General features: G+C 43.7%; 1 protein-coding gene across 2 annotated transcripts in view; it reads left to right on the forward strand.

Annotated features, from left to right (window-relative positions):
• Nucleotides 1–21,042, forward strand: part of DOK5 (docking protein 5) — a 123,353-nt gene that overhangs the window by 57,516 nt on the left and 44,795 nt on the right. For both annotated transcript variants that reach the window (XM_037059941.1, XM_037059940.1), the window contains exon 2: nt 2,763–2,870. In XM_037059941.1, the coding sequence (XP_036915836.1) occupies nt 2,763–2,870 (108 nt within the window). The remainder of the gene's footprint in view (nt 1–2,762; nt 2,871–21,042) is intronic.

Here is a 21,042-nt window from a genome sequence, read left to right on the forward strand (position 1 = left end):
AGTTTCTTTCCATCTATTCCATGTTGACTTACCAGCCAATAGTTCCAAGCAACATTGCCTGTGGATTTTTGTGGTATTTGTGCTTGCAGTTATTTGATTGTAACATTGCACCTTTTCCCCTACTGCTTAATAAAAACAAAAGAAAAACAAGAAAAGTGAGAAACAAAAATCCCCTAAACTTCATACAGACGGATTAGATGGCAGTCATTAGACATGCTGAAGTTGAGGAATCTTCAGCCTGTGTTTAACAAACAGCCTTTGGACATACCCCAGATAAATACTGGTTCAATTGTAAAGAAAATGAACATCAACGAAAAGAGTCAGAAATGCTATCATTCAAGATTGGATCTGAAAGTTGAGGCATAACTAGCAAATTTTAACTGTCTAATTCGGTGATGATAATTTTCTTTTGTAGTGGTGTATTTCTTGCATGCCTTTGGCACGCTCAATTTCTAACACATTTTCCGGGCTGTATACAAAAGAAAGTGGTTGCCAATCATAGAACAACAGTGAGAAACCTATTTTCTGCACCTTTTATTTGAACAATCCGAGTGACAGTCATTCTCGCTGTAATTACAGTAATCCAGTGGTTGTCAAGTTTTAAGGCAGCGAGGTGTCTCATCTGCTATTCAGACATAAAAGAGAAGTCGGTGAGACTTCTATGTGCCAACCACAGTCCCGAGAACGTTCATTTTCATGGCTGACTCTCCATCCTGAAAGGGACGCTGGAACTCTTTCCAATGATTCTTGCAAGTTGAATTCTTAAAGTTACTTGGTGTATGCGGTTACTTAGACTGCGGTCTGACTGTAGAAACGGTAAAACGGTGAAGTGGGTAGATGGCTGTCGTTAGATTAGGCTGTCATTTTAAGCTCTTCGGTAAATATCTCGACATTTTTTCCATTAAAAAATTTTAAGTGCTTTATTTTGAAGTAGTTATAGATTCACATTCGGTTATAAGACATATTGCACATAGATTCTGTATTTTTACCCAGTTTCCCTGGTGATAACATCTTTGAGGTTACAATGCTATATTGTAAACAAGATATTGGCATCAATACTATCAAAATACAGGCCAATTCGTCACCCAAAGGATTCCCTGTGTTACCTTTATAGACACACCCTCCTGCCCACTTCCATCCCTACCTGATAACTACTAACTGCTTCCTATAGTTTCATCATTTCAAGAATGCTGTAAATGAAGTTATACAGTATGTAACCTTTTGGGTTTGTTTTCACCGCCACTCAGCATAATTCTCTGCAGGCTCACTTGAACTGTTGTAGTATTAATAGTTCACTCGTTTACATAGCTAAGTAATATCTCGTGATAGGGATTTTTGCTTAGCCATTTCCCCATTGAAGGACATGTGGGTTGTTTCCAGTTTTGTGCTGATACACGTGAAGCTGGTCTGAACATTCATTCGTGCTCAAATTTATTTTGTGGGAAGTTTGCTTTTCTCTGGGGTTGATTCCTGAGATTGCAACTGCTGTCTGTGTTGCTTGTTTAGATTTTGGGAGAAATGGCCAAACTGTTTCAGAGTGGCTGTACCAGCTGACTTGTCCACCAGCGAGGTATGAGGGGTCCGATTTCTCTGTACCCCTATCAGCCTTTGGGGCTGCTATCATTGTTATTCTTGTTTATTTTAGCCAATCGGATTGGTGTGTAATGGTGTCTCATTGTGGTTTTAGTTAACATTTCCCTGACAGCTAATGACGTTGAACATCTTTCCACGAACTACTCAGTCATCTGAGTCTCCTCTTCAATGAAATGTCTGTTTATGTCTCTTTTGGTCCATTTTGTAATTGGATTGTTTCTTTACTGTTGGAATTTGAGAGATCTTTGTATATTCTGGATACAAATCCTTTGCAGATAACGAGGCTTGCAGATATTTTCTCCCAGTCTGTGGCTCTCTTCTCGTCCCCTTAACAGGTTTTCACGTAGCCAACGCTGTAAGTTCTGGTGACGTGCACAGTTTGGGAAGTTTGCTTTTGTGGACTATGCTTTTGGCATGAAGTGGAAGAACTCTCGCCCAGACCATAATCCCAAACAGTTTCTCCTTTTTGCCCCTGAAAGTTTTAGAGTTTCATTTTATATTTAAGCCCATTTTGAGTTAATCATATGTAAGGTAGGTGTTTCTGGTGAAAGCGTCTGTTTTTCCCCCATGGATGCTCAATGATTCCAACATCATTAGTTTAAGAGCCTTCTCCATTTAATGACGTCTCCATTTTTGTCTCCATGGCGTAGCCCTTGATGAATCAGTGACTACGCAAAAGGAAAGCCAAAGAGTCGATTTTAATTACTATGTTATTGTACTGATGCCGCTGGCTATTTTGGAGTTGACATGCAGAGGCTGTCTCTTCCTCAGACCACCAAGGAAGCCTTGGACCCGGGGCTCCCAGATGTAATTGCATTTAAAAGCAGAGCCTGTGCCACGAAGGCCTGTATTATTTGAAATGATTTGAGGTTTTTGTCTCTGGGACTTTCTGTTAAACATTCCTACTGATAGTGTTATCAAAACATGAAGAAATTTGCCTTCAAATCATTTTTTTTTTTCATTTCAGTAATTGTCAGAATGACATAATACACTCCTGTGGAAACACTTTTGGTTTTTTCAAATTTGATTTCCCCAGGCACCATCACATTTATGGCTTCTGAATGTTTCTCAGGTGAACCTATCCAAAGGAAAACATTTGCATGCAAATGTCATTACATCATATCTGAGTGAGTAGTGAAGCTGAACGCAGTCTTCATACTTTCTTTCAGATTTATCAGCGATGCTGGTTAGTATTCAAGAAAGCCTCCAGCAAAGGTCCAAAGAGACTGGAGAAATTTTCCGATGAACGAGCTGCGTATTTTAGATGTTACCATAAGGTAAGACTCCACTGCTCTAGCTTTCCAGACATCTCTTCATAGGTGGGTAACCCAAGTTCATTGAGGCTGGAAACCTGTCTAGATTATTTGACCAAAGCACAGATCTTTCTTTTTCCAAGCACAAAACAGCTCTAAAATAATATCTACTTGCTAATTGTTGGAAATAATTGGCTACTGACATTCACGGCGGCACGGATGGACCTGGAGAGCATCATGCTAAGTAAAGTAGGTGAAAGACCAATACCGTCTGATCTCGCCTATAAGTGGAACCTGATCAGCAAAACAAACAAGCAAGCAAAATACAACCAGAGACATTGAGATAAAGAACAAACTGACAATAGTGAGAGGGGAGCAGGGAGGGTGAAACGGGGAAAAAAGGGAAGTGTTGTCAAGGAACATGTATAAAGGACGCGTGGACAAAGCCAAAGGGGGGGGACAGATTGAGGGCAGGGTCGGGGGGACTGGTGGGGGGAATGGAGACAACTGCACTTGAGCAACAGTTAGAAATGCAAATAATAATAATAATAATTGCCTGATGTGAAGTCATGTTAGTGGTCTCCTACTATTTGTTGTTCTTCTCTGATCTCCAGTATTAAGAACTTACCCTGTTGTTTTGTACGTTTTCAAGGTGCATGGTAGACCCTATTCCAACATCAAAGCCCCCGAGGGTAAGGACTGGATCGCATGGAACCTAGCACAGTGCCCGGTGCAGAGCTTGGGGAGGGGAGATTGGGGTGGGGGCTGCGGGGAAGCTGGAAAACGGGGGATTGGTGGAGGACGTGGAAGTGCCACTAGTTTATTTCTCTAAGTTTGATGACTAAATTTCATTCGGATTTCCGTTTCCTTAGCAGCAGTGGTAGTGGTGAGACTTCCTCACTAAAACTAGTCATTGTGTGTTACCAGGCACCCTCCAACAGTAGACAGTTCAGGTCAATACCAGGTGTGCTTACTGAGTGGACTCACGGATTAGCCACATCTCTCCCTCCACTTGGCAGTGTCTTCTTGGTCTTTGTTACGGGGCAGCCCGTGTATTTTCTATTTTCATGAAAATGCGGGAAAGGCCATGGGTAACACCTCCTTCCCCAAGTCTCTGGCTGTTCCTGTTTTGGGAAAATACTACTCTTTGGACTGTGGAGGGACCAGGTTTATTGTTATGATAGAACATTTTAATTGTTTTGGGTTTTCCATATCGGAGATTCTTATCTGCATTTGGTGAGAATTTACCAGGGGGCTACTTGCCATTTATGTGCAACTGGTGGACCCAGGAGCACAGAAACGTGGCTAAGTGAGGGAAAGTGGATAATCTCTCCTTTCATGCAAATTCTTCAACAGTGGTGGCTTTGCCACATCTTATTAAGGGCCCACGTTGACACCTTGCTTTATACACTAAGTTACTATGGTGATTTTTTTATGGCAGTCTGAACAGACTCTTGTTCTGTCTGGTCCTTGTGCATGACACTTCCTTGTTTGGGTAGAATCCCACATACATCTGGAAATACCTGATTCTTCACCGTCCCCTTTACTTGCCTTTCAGAAAGTAGAAAAGCAAAGAAGTAGGCCATGCTTTGCCTGCAGACCTGTCCGTACCTAAGGGAAGAGGAAAAGCAAGGAATACTTTACAGAAACTTGCAAACCCAGTCCCCCGGCCAATGGCGTTGGCTCTGTGTTCCGTAGGCGGAGAGACTCTGAGCACTTCTTGGAACCTTTGCCTCTGCTGCTGTGGGCCAGGCCCCCAGGCTGCCTGATTCTTGGCCCTGCGGACTCTGTCACATCCTGTGTCGGTCACATCCTGATAGTCCAGCTCACAGCCCTGAGCTGGGTCCTTGCAGTGGACTCCACACTCACATGGTTTCACTCCCCATGGCCTGTTTCACTTCATCTGTGTTGTTTCCCCAATTCTCTTTACTCAGCTATAGACACCTGGGCTCCTGGCTTCCCACAGGGTCTGCCGAGCACATCCTACCTTGGGGCTTGTTCTACTCTTTCCTTGGAATCCTGTTTGGACAAATACTCACATAGCTCATTCCCTTCCTTTGTTCAAGTCATTGCTTAAGTTTTTCTTGCAAAGCGAAGCCATTTCTTGACCTCATGATTTGAAATGGAACCCTTTGACACCTTCCCCACCCCAACTCCCTTTATTTTTCTCTTTTACACTTAGGTGTTGACTCAGTTGTTTCTTAATTGTCTTTGCTACGTGACTACCATACGATAAGGTCCCTAAGGGCAGAGATTTTTTTTAGGGCAGAGGAGGGATCTAGGGGTGATTCTGTATTAGTTATTAGTACCTAACACATAGTATGCACTTTTTATGGTATTCGTTGGGCCACAATGAATATTATCAGTAGAAGACATGGAATATATATAAATGTCTGTTTCAAACTTCTGCTTAGCTTGCCAGAGAAAATCTGTACTTGAGACATCCGAAGCCAGGAAAAGGAGTTTTTGGTTTGGAGGAAATGGGGGAGTGAGGGTAGGGGCAGAAAAAGCCAGGATTGGGAAGTTTTCTGGGGAAAGGCCCAAAGGAAGTCCAAGTGGATTGAAAGATCCCCCTTGAACATGAAACAAGCCAGGGGAGATGGAGGACAAGCTTGCCCTGTTTCCGACTTCTCCGTCCTGGCTGTCGAGTTTAATATGTAAATCTTTGGGGAGCATGGTAAGCCAATTCCCTTTCATCTCTAATAATCATTAGCCAAAGTTCAAAGCATCAGAACGGAAGAATTATCTACATTAAGCCGCCAAGCCCTTGATGAGTTCCTGTAGCTCATTCATCTTTCTTATTCTTTTAGATCTGATACATTTCGTATTAATCTCCTGGGGCATACAAAAAAGCTGGAGTAACTCTTGAGATAGGCATTTTTTAAATCTAAATGCTGTGTAATTTATGGATCTTGATAATAAAATCCTGGGGTTGTAAGTAGCATGCCGTGACCAGATTTCAGAGTGTATTCGACCATAGATAAAGCCGTTTCCAAAATAAATGAGGGCTTGTACATCATGCTGTTTGGTCACTACAGAGGTGGTGTGACTCCAGTGGACATATCTGTCCTGCAGGGGATTTGTAGCAGTTGTGAGAACACAGTGCTTCTTTCATTTCATTTTTAAAGATATTATTAAGGGAAAAAATGCCAGTTTTGCCTATCTGATCCTCCCTAGAAGTATTAAAACAAGAAATTGGTTGTAAAATTTTGAAAGTCGATGCCTTCCTCACGGCAAATGTAGCCAGCGGTGCTCTCGTGTAAACACTGGAAAATAAAATACGTGAATAATGCACACCCAGAACAAGTCATTTTTCATTTCTTCGCCTCCTGCACGAAGCTCCCCCAAGCGCTCTCGGCCGGCTGGCGGAGATGCCCGTGAATGGGATGAACTGTAATTGCAGCTGTGTTACCACTTCAGGGACCTCACCTGTACAGTCCCTTCTGGTTAAACACAAGCCCACTGTTTTCATTCAGGAAATGAAAAGGTGTTCGCCATCACAGCGTTGAGCATTGAGCTCAAAGAAACCTTGAGCCTTTCTTGGCGTGGCTTTCCTTTTTTTATAATGAGGAATGATTGGGAAGGAATCGGAGTGGAGGGAAGACTGTCTCTTTGTTTTCGAACCAAGGCGAGCGGCGTGGCGGAAGTGTGCTGGACTCAGATGTGGGAGAGCTGCTTTCGGTTCCTGGCTTTGCTGCGCGGCGCATCCTGCACATGGCTCACCTCTGTGTCGAGGTGACCTCCGAGGCCACTCAGGTGGCTCCTCCGTCATCATTGCAGGGTTCAATTTGCCTTGGGCCAGCGGGACGAACCCAACAGTTTCTCAAACCTCCTGTTTCCCAGAACGGGCACGCGAGAGTGTGGCAAAGGGGAATTCTGGGAGGACCANATGGATCTTGATAATAAAATCCTAGGGTTGTAAGTAGCATGCCGTGACCAGATTTCAGAGTGTATTCGACCACAGATAAAGCCGTTTCCAAAATAAATGAGGGCTTGAACATCATGCTGTTTGGTCACTACAGAGGTGGTGTGACTCCAGTGGACGTATCTGTCCTGCAGGGGATTTGTAGCAGTTGTGAGAACACAGTGCTTCTTTCATTTCATTTTTAAAGATATTATTAAGGGAAAAAATGCCAGTTTTGCCTCTCTGATCCTCCCTAGAAGTATTAAAACAAGAAATTGGTTGTAAAATTTTGAAAGTCGATGCCTTCCTCACGGCAAATGTAGCCAGCGGTGCTCTCGTGTAAACACTGGAAAATAAAATACGTGAATAATGCACACCCAGAACAAGTCATTTTTCATTTCTTCGCCTCCTGCACGAAGCGCCCCCAAGCGCTCTCGGCCGGCTGGCGGAGACGCCCGTGAATGGGATGAACTGTAATTGCAGCTGTGTTACCACTTCAGGGACCTCACCTGTACAGTCCCTTCTGGTTAAGCACAAGCCCACTGTTTTCATTCAGGAAATCAAAGGTGTTCGCCATCACAGCGTTGAGCATTGAGCTCAAAGAAACCTTGAGCCTTTCTTGGCGTGGCTTTCCTTTTTTTGTAATGAGGAATGATTGGGAAGGAATCGGAGTAGAGGGAAGACTGTCTCTTTGTTTTCGAACCAAGGCGAGCGGCGTGGCGGAAGTGTGCTGGACCCAGATGTGGGAGAGCTGCTTTCGGTTCCTGGCTTTGCTGCGCGGCGCATCCTGCACATGGCTCACCTCTGTGTCGAGGTGACCTCCGAGGCCACTCAGGTGGCTCCTCCGTCATCATTGCAGGGTTCAATTTGCCTTGGGCCAGCGGGACGAACCCAACAGTTTCTCAAACCTCCTGTTTCCCAGAACGGGCACGCGAGAGTGTGGCAAAGGGGAATTCTGGGAGGACCAGGGTTCTGTGGTCAGAGTTGGGGCACGGCAGCTTCTCCATCCCATTTTTGAGGTTCCTAATCCACGGTAAGTTAGAGAGGCTCTAGGGAGTTCTACTGTTAGGATTGGACCCATTTTTTAACCAGGTTTTTTCTTTTTACTATTGTGTTTGACGGGTTTTTAAATAAAGTTTAAGGACTAGTGTTTTTTGTGGTTGTACACATTTTCTCCCGTTCCATAGCTTATCTTTTCATTTTTTTAACAGGGTCTTTTTGGAAAAAAGTTTGAATTTTGATGTGGTCTCATTTGGGGATTTGTACTCCCACGGGTCACGCTTTTGGTGTCAAGTCTAAGCACGCTTTGCCCGGACTTGGATTCTGAACATTTTCTCCCAGTTCTGTGGTTTAAAAACTTTTAAATGTTTTATGGTTTTAAGTGTTGCATTTAAGTCCAGGATCATTTTGGGTTTAATTTTTTGTGTAAGGTATGGGATGTGGATTGAGTTTCATTCTTTTACTGATGGTCCTGTAATTATCCCAATACCATTTGTTGAGTTTTCTTTCCCCATTGAATTGCTTTTGTCAAGAATCATTTGCATATTTTAGCATGGGCCTATCCCTAGATTCTCTATTCTTTTCCATTGAGCTCTGTATCTAATATCTCTACTAATATCATTATTTTTGTCTGTTGTAGATATAATCCTTAATAGTTGGTAGAATGATTTTCTCTACTTTATTCTTTTTTAAAACTTTGTTTTAGCTCTTCTAGTGCCTTTCTGTAACATTCTATGTAAACTTATTAGGGTTTTTGAAAAGAATTACAGTAAACCTACAGATCACGTTGTAAGAAAACTGACATTTTTTTCTCTGTTGAGTTTCTCAGTTCGTGGACGAGGCATGATATTCCATTTATTTGAGTTGTTTCATCAGCGTTTGTGATATTCAGCCTCCATACCCTGTCCACATTTTGCTGAGTTTATACTTAATTGTTTCATTTAATTTGGATTAAATTTAAAGCCCTTTGGGTTAAGTCCTTGAGTTGTGTAAGTCATTTTTGACCTATAATGTGATAAAGCAATCATCTAGTTGAAATTATTATTTCAATTCCTCCCTTATTTGACCAATCATCTGAAATGGTTGGTTTTCCTTGCCTTTTGGGAAGAGACTCAGATTTTTAAACATTTATGAAAATGTAATCCACAAATGTAATTTGTGTGGAAACATTTGAATGGGATCCAAGTCCCCACAGAAGCTCTCTTTAAATGATTCCAAATGAAAAAGGGTGAGTTTTTTTTCAAGTTAGTGAAAAATCAGTCAGTGGTTGTTCTGCTCTGAGAGGCATCACGGATTGTGGTTGGCCCAGGGAACCACGGGTCAAGGCTTCTGTTGACAAAGAATGAACATCCATTCACCTTCCTTTAAAATATTTTGCAGGTTGCTTTCTCTCTTTCTTTTTTCTTTTCCTTTCTTTCTTTCTTGTTTTGTTTTGCTCTTCAATCGTCTTATCCTTTGATTTGCAAACATCACACATGCTCCTTGTAACCAGCTTAAACAACTCTGAAGTGTGTGGACTAAAATGAGAGAAGATCATGACCCTGGCCCTTTTCCTCAGGGAAGACAACGCCGTCAGTCCAGTGCACATTTTCAGACTGTTTTCTCCATCTGTACAAACAGAAATATGGTCTCTCCCATCTAGAGAACTATTTTTAGAGCAAGAATGGAGAAATTCATTACATACTGTATGTACTTATTTAAGGAGACCATAATTACAGACTTCCCCAGGATACTGGGGAAGAGTCTGGAGTTCTGTAACTTTGGGTAGAAATCCCTTTCACAGTCAGATCTTGTCATGGGTCCTGAGATACATTGAATGGCCACCGTAATTACACCAGCCAATCCCCTTTCGCTCAATCTTTGACTATAAGTCTAAGTCAATAATTAGTGGCTTATTGATGGCACCTCATTAATGTAGCAGTTCCAGAGTAACCTTTAATATTGGTATACCTTAATCTGTTTAAAAATACCCAAATTGGTAGGCAAAATGTTTCCAGTTCTTTGTTAATACACATTTTACTACAGTGAAAAACGTGTGCATCTATCTGTATGTGTCTGTGTTCATCTTTTTTGGAAGAAGAAGCCTTAGAAGTGAGATCGGAGGCTTTTATCCCCACACTTTTAATTTTTGTAACTACTACCAAATTGTATCCAGAAAGGTGGTACAAAATCACACCCCCATTGATGGCTTAGGAAAGTGCCCTTGGCCCCAGATTCCATTCTCTGCATAAAGTTCAGGTGCACACTTTTCAGTTTAAGTGCTGGGTTTTTTTTTTTTTTTTTTTGGTGTGTGTGGCTTTTTATTTTTAAGGAAGACACAGTGAATGGACTGTTTAAGTTACTTCACATGAACAAATAAAGACCCACTCTTCAGGGAGACAGTTCAAATTTGTGACTCAGACAGGCACTAGTCCAGTTTATTTTAAGTGACCGAGGGCATGTGGATATTTTGGGAAAGAATGGAACCATCTATCTGGGGGTTGGAATATCACTGTCTAGACTGGTTCTTTCTTAAGAAATCCTTTATAAAGTGTTTGCTCAGACTGCTGTGTCCGGGGTCCTGAGGGGAGGCTCATGAAGAGGAATGTTTTGTGGTGACAGCTGGTGAGGAGACCTGAGCGTGTCTCTTCTCCTTTGCCTGTCCCTGCTTGCTGGTGCTGTGTCTCAGACCAGTGGTACTCTTCTGGGGAAAGACAATACGGAAAAGTTTAAAGCTTTGGAACACAATGGAAGAAATCTTCTGGACATTTTTCACAGAAATGTTTGTTAGGCCATTTGTGAGGACTCTGAGATTTCAGCACATAATAGTATAAAACCAAGTGTTGCAATAAAAACAATACTAGTAAGAATGGTGTAATTGGTTATTTATTTTATTACTTGAGGAAACATTATGGATCCCTCAATGGATTGCTTTCATATCACTTTTATTTTCAAAGACAACCTACAAAAGTTAGNTTTCACAGAAATGTTTGTTAGGCCATTTGCAAGGACTCTGAGATTTCAGCACATAATAGTATAAAACCAAGTGTTGCAATAAAAACAATACTAGTAAGAATGGTGTAATTGGTTATTTATTTTATTACTTGAGGAAACGTTATGGATCCCTCAATGGATTGCTTTCATATCACTTTTATTTTCAAAGACAACCTACAAAAGTTAGAGGGGCTTGTGCCTCTTCATTTTGAGCAGGGTAATGGTTTTATTTAAAAACAAAGAATAGAGCAATTGGAAGCTTCCGCAAAGCTTTGCAATTTGCATATACAAAGCGAGTTGCTCACTTAATTCATTCAGTCCCATAAGGGGAAAATAATGAGGATACAGCCTACAAAACAAGCAAGACAGCAAATTGCCTTTTTAGGTAGCGGTCTCATTTTCACTGTGTAAATATAAATAAATCATCATCTGTACGTTACTATAAGCAAAAGAAGGAGAAAAATTGGAAATCCAATCCTTGATTCCTTAAATGGATTTTGACTTTTCGGCACACCAGAAACATGCTTAAAATTCCCACACAATGCCTACTAATTGCATAATTGTGAAAGGAATGTACCACTTACTCAAGGGAATGTTTTTTTTAAAAATTTGATTGTCTTAATCTTCTCTTGAAACACCAGAGGAAATTTAACAGTCTCTCTATCTAGTTACGAAATAATCCATTTGGAAAATTGAATTGTGTAATTTGTAATTGTTTTCCGAGTTGTTAATGCAGAACTATATCGATAGCAAATTAAAGTTTTAAAGTATGGCTGCTTTGTTAATCACTGGCTGTTAAACATTTGTGTCAATTAATATTATCACTTATGATGAATAAGACATCTGGAATATGGCTTTAAACAGCCAAAATAATTTGATGGTCCTTATTTGGGTGTTCTTAATTGGATGGCATACTTAAAGATTTATCAGAGATTTTGAAGAGTGTTGAATATTTTTTCTTTGATGAAGTCATAAGACTTGGTATTTTTGATAATCAGAAAACTAGAAACCAGGAACTTCATAGTAATTAAGTAACTCTTAAATCTCCTCCGTCTCTCCATTCCTCCAGTTTCAACCCAGGCTGTAGTAGCCATCCACCAACTGCCTGGTTGTCTGCTGGCCTCTAGACCTCATCTCTGTCCTCAGATCAGGTTCCCATTCTTCCCAAGGTTAAGGCCACCATGGATGGCCAAGCCAGCTGTTCACTGCTTAACTCCAGGGGGCGCCATTCTTATCAATTCCACGTGATGGTCACTCTGTAGTCCCATGATGCATCGGCCTGTCCATTCTCCATTTTTACTAGATCAGGGATTCTCAGCCCCAACACTATTAACATTTTGATTGTGGGGGGCTGTCCTGTGCACTATAGGATGTTTAGCAGCATCTCTGGTCTCTCTCCAGTGGATTCCAGTAGCACTCCCAGTGGTGACAACTTAGCATGTCTCTAGACATTGCTACTATTACCCATGCAGAGGAGAGGGGTGCGGAAATCTGTCCCAGGGGGTGAAGCTCTTGCTCTATGAAAAAGTCTTTCTAAAACACAGACGCGGCCCTTTCATTTATCTGCTTAAAACCCTTCAGTGTATGTTCCTCGGACTTCCCGGGTTACACCGTACTCACAGCGGTGGCGCTAGCCCTTTAGGAACTGGTCCTGGCCCACCTGCCCTGTGTGTTATCACATGAACTGCAGTTCCATGGTTGTGCGTCGTGGTTCCCTTTGCCTAGAAACTCGTCTTTCGGTCTCACAAGGCCCTGAGTGTCCTTCATGACTACCTGAGGAATAACAGGGCCTGACTCAGGAGTGGCTGCCTCTTGGCACCTTTTCTGGGTGTTCGTCTGGTGGCGTCTGGTGGTTGAGTTGGTGGTTCGGTGGAGGGTAGTCAGGCTACCTGTGTTTGATCCCGGTCCACCTGTTGGCCAGCTGCGGGAACTCTCGAACCACTGGAAGCCTCAGCATTCTTGTATGTACTGTGGGCACAGGCAAGGAGCAGTCATGAGAAACGTGAAAAACTAAATAATGGGATAGCTATGAAGTGCACAGAACCCACCATCTGGCACGTAAGTAAGAGTCTGCCTGCCTGGGGTCCCATCCTGCCTCTGCTCCTGTGTGGGATTTGTCCAGCCCTGGGCACGGGACTGGCATCGCCGTGCTGTGGCCTCCTTGTCACTGCAGGAGAACATGTAGCATGAGCTCATTGAGGGTCTGCACGGTGCGAGGCACCATTCTGGGCCTAGAGATTCAGGGAAGGGACAGAGAAGAAGGACATCCATATGTAAATATCCGATCTGTCATGGGTGTGACTGCTCAGTGCTAAGGAGGAAGTTAAAGCAGGTGAGAAATATGCGATGAGGGTGTGGCCTTTTTACATGGCATGTTCCGGAATGGTATCAGTGAGAGGCGAATCTGTGACTAGCTGAGCGTGGCAGTGGCTGGAGGAAGAGTGTTTCTAGACAATAGAAGGGGACACACAGAGAAATGTTGCTTCCCGGGACAAAGAGACCATGTAAAGAAAATGGACATCACTTAGGCTTTCTAAGATAAGGAAGCGATGAATTGGGCACTGCCTTCATTTCTGGAGAGGCGTCCCTTCAGTGTAGTGACCGCTGGCATCACAGTAGGCTGTCTTTGCAGAGAGGCACGCAGGAACACTCCGGAAGTGCCGAGGAGCAGTCCAGCTGATGAGCAGGACCTGTATGGAGACGTCGGTGTGCCGATTGTTTCTTCCAGCTGTTGAGAGAAACCCGTTTCTCTCCAAGGAACTCAGAGTGTGTGGGAGGAACACATGGCTGTGATGTGTCTTGAGAAAAGCGAACTCAAGTTTGTTCAGACTGATTTTCAGGCGGGGCCATCCAACCAAATCAACCTGCTAAAGCCAAAAGCACGTCACCAGTAAAGTGGCCTTCTGTCGTTTCATGTTGGTCCGGGAAGGGCGAGGTGGACCACCGTCCCCGTCTGCCTGGAGTCTCTGTGGGAGGGAGGCTGCCTCACTGCAAGGGGGAGGGTTGGAAGGCCCCGATAAGATGCTATGTAGGTGCTCCCCAAAAGCTTCAGAAGCAAAGAGTTGCCGATAACCCTTCTCCACAGGCTCCAGAAGTATAACCCAAATGGACCCCCTGGGTCCATTCACCTGGGCCTGGTGTTCTTCAGATCCTAACCAACTACTTAGAACTTGCAGTGGTAACAGCTACCTGGCTGTCCCTGCTGACATGGCCGTGAAGGGACTGGTGGTTGTGCACAGTCACAGTGACGTGCCTTCCTTCTCAGGTGAGCTACTCAGTTGTCCACAACAGCTCACCGATGGACAGATCCACGTTAAAACCAAGGACGAGGATGGCGGAATGCGTACGGTGTATGGTGGGCACTTACACCAGCTAAACAGACAGAGTGAATGCTACATAGTTGAACTGCTCACCTGATTCCGTGCTGTAGCTACAGGTTTTGAAGTAATACATGATAATAGTGGTTCTAGTGATATCTGTGATCTGTGTTTCCAGATTGCTTTCATAAGAAGCAGTATGGGTGGGAGCAGTGAAAGCGTCTTATATTTATCTTGAATCTGTCAATCATACTTGTATGGGCTCAGGGCGACAAACCAATTGGATTAAAAAGAATAGTGCTTTGCAGGTAAGAGTCTTCCATGCTGAGACATTTCCCTGAAAGATGGCTGGGGAACAGGGTATTCACAGGATATCAAACTACCATTGAGAAACCAGCAGGAGAATTGCTACTTTGTGATGGAGAGAAATGGCGGCCACCTCCCAGGGATCTGACAGAGCCTCGCTCATACAGGGACGTTCAGACATGATGAGCCTTCCGAGATGAGGCAGTGTGAAGCCCGCGGGCTCTCTGACAAAGGGTTCTTAACAAAAATGTTAGCTGAATCTCACCAAACCTTCCCTAGAAACTTCCACCTCAGAAGAAGTGCTGGGAATAGGAAAGTCAAGGGCACCGTGGGAAAGCAAACATTCGGAACACGGAACAGTTGACCGACGTAATCTTCTCAAAATGGTAGTGCCGTTTGCAAGATGTGGGGACCCGTCCAAGTTCAAAGTGGCTCAGATACAAGAAGACGTGCAACGTCTGCGTCGTCATTGGAATCTAGATCGGTGAGGGCGGAGGGTGTGGGCCCAGCCCGAAAAGACACGTGGGGACTTGCAGGGAACCTTGAATATGGGATGAAATTGGGATGACACAAGAAATTCTTCCCTGTTTTCTTAGCTCTGAAAAATGACACTGTGATGTTAAGAACCTTGTTCTTTGTAAGAAATGTTTGCAGAAGTTGTGTCTATGCCTGCAATTTTCTTTCCAGTAATTCAACCAAAACCAAGTGCGTATGCCTGTGAGCATGGACGCACACCGGCACTCACGTGTGTATATGCTTAGAGAGAGGAGGCAGATAAAATAAAGTTGGCAAAATGTTCCTAATGGTCAGTCCTAGGTGCTTGGTGCATGTGGTACTGCTGTCCCTCCATGGATTTGTTTCAGGGCCACCCCCCCATACCGAAATCCACACAAGTCCCTTATGTAAGATGGTGTGTTACAGTGTTATTCCTCCAGCTTTTCTATTTGAGAATCTTCAAAATAAAAGGAAAAGAAAGGTCACAGAAAGGAAAAGGATGAACTCAAGACTCCTGGAGCAACAAGCAGAGGGAGGAAAACAAAAGAAAATCTGAAATTTTTGCTTAAAAAAAAAAAGAACCACGAAGGAATCAGAATAAAAGAGGACTGAAATAATTATCAAAAATGTCCATCTAAAAATTCATTTCAGTTGTCTGAACCCCTGTATTAAAAGACAGTGGCTTAGATTGGATAGTATTATACTCCACCAATGTATTTCTTAAGATCAGGTAATACGTTTTTCTGTGAGAGATTTATCTATGTGAAAGCAAACACAAAGTTTAATGAAAATGTGGTCACCTGCACAGTCGTACACTTACTTGCTACTCAGATGCCAAGACGTCTTAAATATGAGTCTCACAGCCATGTGTTGGGTGAAGGAGTCCAGACACAGAAAAATACATATAATACGATTCCATTTATACGAAGGTTTGTATAAAGGCAGGACTAACCAATGGTGATGAAGGTCACCATAGTGGATTTATCTGTGGGCAGTACTGACCCAGTAAGTGGTGGTTTTGACCGAAATGTCTCCTTTGTCCCTCTGGGTGGTGGCTATGTAGGTGTGTACACAGGTTAAGATTCTGGACTGCAGTCCTGAGATTTCTGTCCTTCATGGTATGTTCTTGACCCAGACTACCTGATGTTTAGATTCCTGTGCTGGGTGTCTCCAGCAGAATTTCACTAGAGCAGAATTCTGGGTATAAACCATAGTGCCACGTGTACCCAGATAAAAGCAGGTGCTTTCTGGAGAGAGAAATTTTCTTCAACATTTTTTAAAGACTTTATTTATTTATTTTTTAGAGCGAGGGGAAGTAAGAGAGAGAGGAAGAGAAACATCAATGCATGAGAGAAACATCCATCAGTTGCCTCTTGCACACTCCCACCTGGGGACCTGGCCTGCAACCCAGGCATGTGCCCTGACTGGGAATCGAGCTTGCAGCCTTTTTGTTTGCAGGCTGGCGCTCAATCCACTGAGCCACGCCAGCCAGGTATCTTTGACATCTAAAGGCCCAAGTAGAAAAGATGATTTTAGTTCAGATGATCTTTTATTTTCTTGGGTTGACAAATACTTGATTTTTACTTAGGAACTAAGATTTGCATTCCTTAGTTCCTCCTTTCTTTCACCTTTAAAGATATAGTTTACAAGGGGCAGAAATATCTGTGATGTGTTTGTCTCCACAATCACTGCCATCTTTACTTCTCTTCATTTGTTCTCTTATTCACCCAATCATTTATTCATTCATTTATTTTTTTTTAGTATTTTTACTAAAAATATTTTAGTAAAAAATATTTTAAGGAGCACATGTCCTGGAGTGTAGTATTAGGAAAAATATACGTATAGAGAAGCCAGAAGTTCCAGTGTTGGGCATGGCTCCACCCGTCCCTGCAATCTGTGAAATTATAATGTTTCTTCTCTGATTCTCACTGTTCACCCTTGTAACGGGATTAATAGCAGTACTGGGGGTGCTACGGCAGCACCCTGAGGATTCAGGATCATGTGGTAACCATCCGACGTTCTGTGGCTGATGGAGGTGCGTGGGCTTCCTTCCTGAGAAATGCAGTTACACCTATTACTGCGGAGCGAAGGGGCGGGTGGGACCCCCCATTCCCTCATTTGATGAGATTGGCTCTACTTCAGTTTAATGAGGCACTGTATGATTTCCTTTGAAAACTTAAAAAAACAAAAAATGATTCAACTGCTCAAATAAAATTGATGACCAGTGTTCTACTGCATTATTTTGGGTTTGACTAGGAAAGCTGATCTCCTCGGTGCTGGAAGCAGTGTTGGTATACAGCGGGATTTGAGAAAAAAAAAAAAAAACTCTATGAAAACTCTTGGTCCAAAGGAAATCAAACAGAGCGTGTGTTAGCCAACATCTTCTGTGGCAACCATTGCAACATCTTATTAGATGACAGCAACCTAATTTTTACCCCCTGCCCTTGTTACGTGAGGGACCGGGTGGAATGTGAGTATATTGAGCGCAGCTGGGTTTGTCTGATCTGCTTGGGGTCCATCTGCCTGCACATTCAGAGATCCAGGAAGGGAGGGGGGGTGCTGCGAGGGTGGAAGCTGGACGCTCAGGGAGAGAGGAACTGACCTGATTACACACGCATTTCAGTTCACGGACGCGGCGTGCCAGCTCCCATTCTGTTGGCCAAAGCAAGTTGTGTGACCAAGTCCGAAGTCATCGGGAAAGAGTCGTGAGGGCCGAGGGAATGGACAACTGTGAACCCATGATTCAATCTAGAGAAGGAGAGGAAGGTTGCTGTGAGGGGCAGAGCCTGCCTTTGGTCTGACTTTAAACAATCCCAAATTCTAGAGAGAGAATGAATTCTTGCCGATTCTTCTCTTCACCTAATCTCTTCCGACCTCATGTTCAGAAACATACCTCATGCATCACAGAACTTCCTATTTAGTATTCGTGATCTTACTATCAGTATATTTTTCTAGGAGCCATGATGTTCCATGACTTTCCAATTAGTCCAAGGATCGAAGTGGCCCAGGATGTACAAAATTGGATTAAGCCTGAAGCTAGCAATGGGTTTTGGAGAGTACACCAATTTTCTGGAGAAAATCAAGTATTTCAATGCTTCTAATATTGACATTTTCAGTAAACCATACAGATTGTTTCTGGTGTTCTTTGGTGGTATAGCTAGATTCAGTAAGCGTAAACAGACCTTGGAAAAGAAAAAGGAAAGTTACACAGTGAGGGATCACAGATTTATTTTTCACAGTCACCAGCAGCTAGCAGCCCAGACAACAAACCAAACTTATTTTGCTTCTCTTTGTCTGTGCTTGCCTTAGCATGGAGGTTATATGAAAGGGTCGGTGAGAACATTTAAACTCTGTCTAGATACCATTTTTAATAACAGCATGGCTTTTTATTTATGGCTAACTATCAGAACCCTTCCGTTAATAACAAATGTGTGTAACCAGAAGTCACCTAAGACCTTTCTTAGAACCGGTCCTTTGTCCATTAAATCATAATTCTCAGACACATTTTAGATTTTGGACATGAAACTTGAAATTTGTCTTCATGGTCTTTCTTAGGAAAAACAATTGTGAAACGGGCAAAGGAGGGGGAGAACACCTTAAAGGTCCTGTGCAGAAGTGTCCTCTGGGACACGAAGTGGGAACCAAGCCTTTATCAAGTTTCTCTTGAAATCTGCTGTCCTGTCTCTGCCGAGCAAATGTTCTGGGTGACTCTGTGGCCTGTAGGTCCATTGCTCGTCCCCTGAGTTGTTTTTTTGAACCACACACTTAATGAATGAATGAATGAATGAATGAATGAATGAGTGATGTCAGGGAGATTCTTGAAGAAGGAATGTGGTTCCAGAACAGCAGTATTTAAATAGTGCCCTCCTTGGCGCTGTAATACCTTGAAGAAGTTTTTGCACCGTGTTTGTGAATCTGCAGACAAAGAGATCGTCGTACGCATACAGTGTATGCACAGTGAGAGAACATGAAAATCTCCAAATCCAGAGGTCCAGGAGGGAGTTTCCCTAAAAAGTTTTAGGCTTGACAGGAAATAATGTCTGGCTGATCTGAGACATAAAGAAAAGCCATGAAATTCAAGTAGAAGGTGAATTGAAAGAGTTGCTATTGTACATGCTTTCGGCCCTGAGGGTTCAACCCTTTGAGGTAGTACTGGGGACCCCACAGGCACTGTGGATGGCCAAGTGCCCTTATGTAGCCCCCACTAAAAGCACTATTCCTATTCAATGAGAATCTGAGACTGCATAAAAGTCTGTGTTTGCTTCAAGAGTGATGCTTTAGGCGCACATTATATCTTCATAAAAGGAATATTAAAGAAGAAAAGGTCCTGCCTTGGTTTTCTTATTTACCAACTGGAGGGATGGTGGAAATACACGCGTCTTATGAAAGTCTTATGTGACTTGTAAATATGTCTGCAAATGCCAGTTCTCGTAACGACCCCTTTACCATGTACTTTGAGGAAGTCTCATGGGCTAGCACAGATGGGGGTCGTCGCCAGGTGAGGAGTATGCGTGGGTTTGGGGGTGGTTGCGGGTGTGTGCGCACGGGCACACTCACTAAGGGGTGGCTCTTAGTTAGGGACACACACTGATGCTTTAGACCCTTCCACCTGGGAAACAGAACCCTGCCAGCTCTGGGGACACTCGGTGCCCCCTGCACAGGGGTGCCAGGTTGTTATTATCTGAACCAGTTTCCAAGATGGGTAATTGTGTTCTGACTCACGAAGTTCTTCCTGCATTTCCCAACTCTTTTGGGTGACTTATTCTTTCCTGTTGGCCCTTAACAGATGTGTAACGCCATAACACATTTGGGAGTCACCGTGTTTCAGATGAGGGTAGACCAATCTTGTATAGGGACTCTGTAGGGGGTCAGCCTGCAGCCTGGGGCACCCACGTCCTGTATCTACCCCCACCCTGGGAAAAGAAAGAGGCCCTCAAACAGGAGATAGCTTCTGGAGCTGAAGATTCTCTGTGCTGGACATTTTTTCGAGTCGGTCATTAGCATTTCATTCAGACAGCCAAACAGCATAGGAAGCAGGGTTACATTGCCTCATTGAGCACTGGCTTCTGCCACTTTTGACCCGTGAACTTGGGCACCTGCCTTTGACCTTTCTCAGTCCCCGTTTCTTCATCTTGAAAATATCGGTAATGCTATCTTTCTGATAGAGTTTTGTGCAGATCAGACGAGCCATGCCATACAAGAATAGCCTGAGCAAGAGCGTGGCGTGCGGTGCAGGCTTTGCGCTGGTCGGCTCTCATGTGGCTGTTCTTCATGATTGAGTCCGTCAGCAAGTCACTGATAGGTGACTCGAGCTGTGAGCTGGAGAGATAAATGGATTCATCACAGCGGCGGATAATAGAATACAGCTTCATGCATCATACACAGAAGCAGAAAGGAAGGAACAATTAATTCACATGAAGGTCGGTCCAGGTTTCCCAGAGGAAGCCGACCTTGAAGGGGGAGGGAAATTTCCCCAGAAAAAGAGGCAGGAGAGGGAAGGATTCACTCTGGAGAAGCACCCTGTAAGTCCGTCTGCGGGTGGGTGTGTTCTTTTGTTCAAGTCCACACCTGTTGGAAGAGTTTCTGCTTTGCCACAAGCTGTGTGTTAGATTCGGGGGACACAGTGGGGAGCCACACCCACACTGTCCCTGGCCCGTGGGACTTTCACTCTACAGGCTAGATGGGCCCTGAACCACAGCCCGTGGAGCCATCAGCGGGCTGAGGGAAAAGATGTCACTGGATGGTGGAGCCTGCAGACTGGGAAGAGATGAGGCTGGGGTGGGGGTTGTTTTTAGGACTCTGCGGGAACCGAGGTTTAAACTAAGCCCTGCGAGGTGAGTGGGAGCAAAGCCAGGAGGGAGTGGGGAAGGCTCTGTGCTGGGAGAGTCGAGGGAACGAAAGAAAGAAAGACCTGATGGTCATTCTAAGGATTTGGGCTTTTGTCCCAAGTGCCATGGGAAGTCGTTGAAGTGTTCAATGCATAGAAATGCTCGAATCAGATGTGAGCTTTGAAAAGTCCATCTGGATCTTGTGTCGATGGTGGGTTTAAGACGGGAGTGGGAAGACCAGCAAGTAGCTGTGGCAGAATGATAGAGGCTTGTGTGCGGGCAGTGGCATGAACATAAATCAAATATAAACAGTTTTATCCCATAAACTCTCAGGGACTTGATGTAGTTGGAGAATAAGACAGGTAGTGTTGCAC

Source organism: Sturnira hondurensis, unplaced genomic scaffold (assembly GCF_014824575.4).
Source record: "Sturnira hondurensis isolate 20B ecotype Veracruz unplaced genomic scaffold, ASM1482457v3 Scaffold0011378, whole genome shotgun sequence".
In the NCBI taxonomy this organism is placed as follows: domain Eukaryota; kingdom Metazoa; phylum Chordata; class Mammalia; order Chiroptera; family Phyllostomidae; genus Sturnira; species Sturnira hondurensis.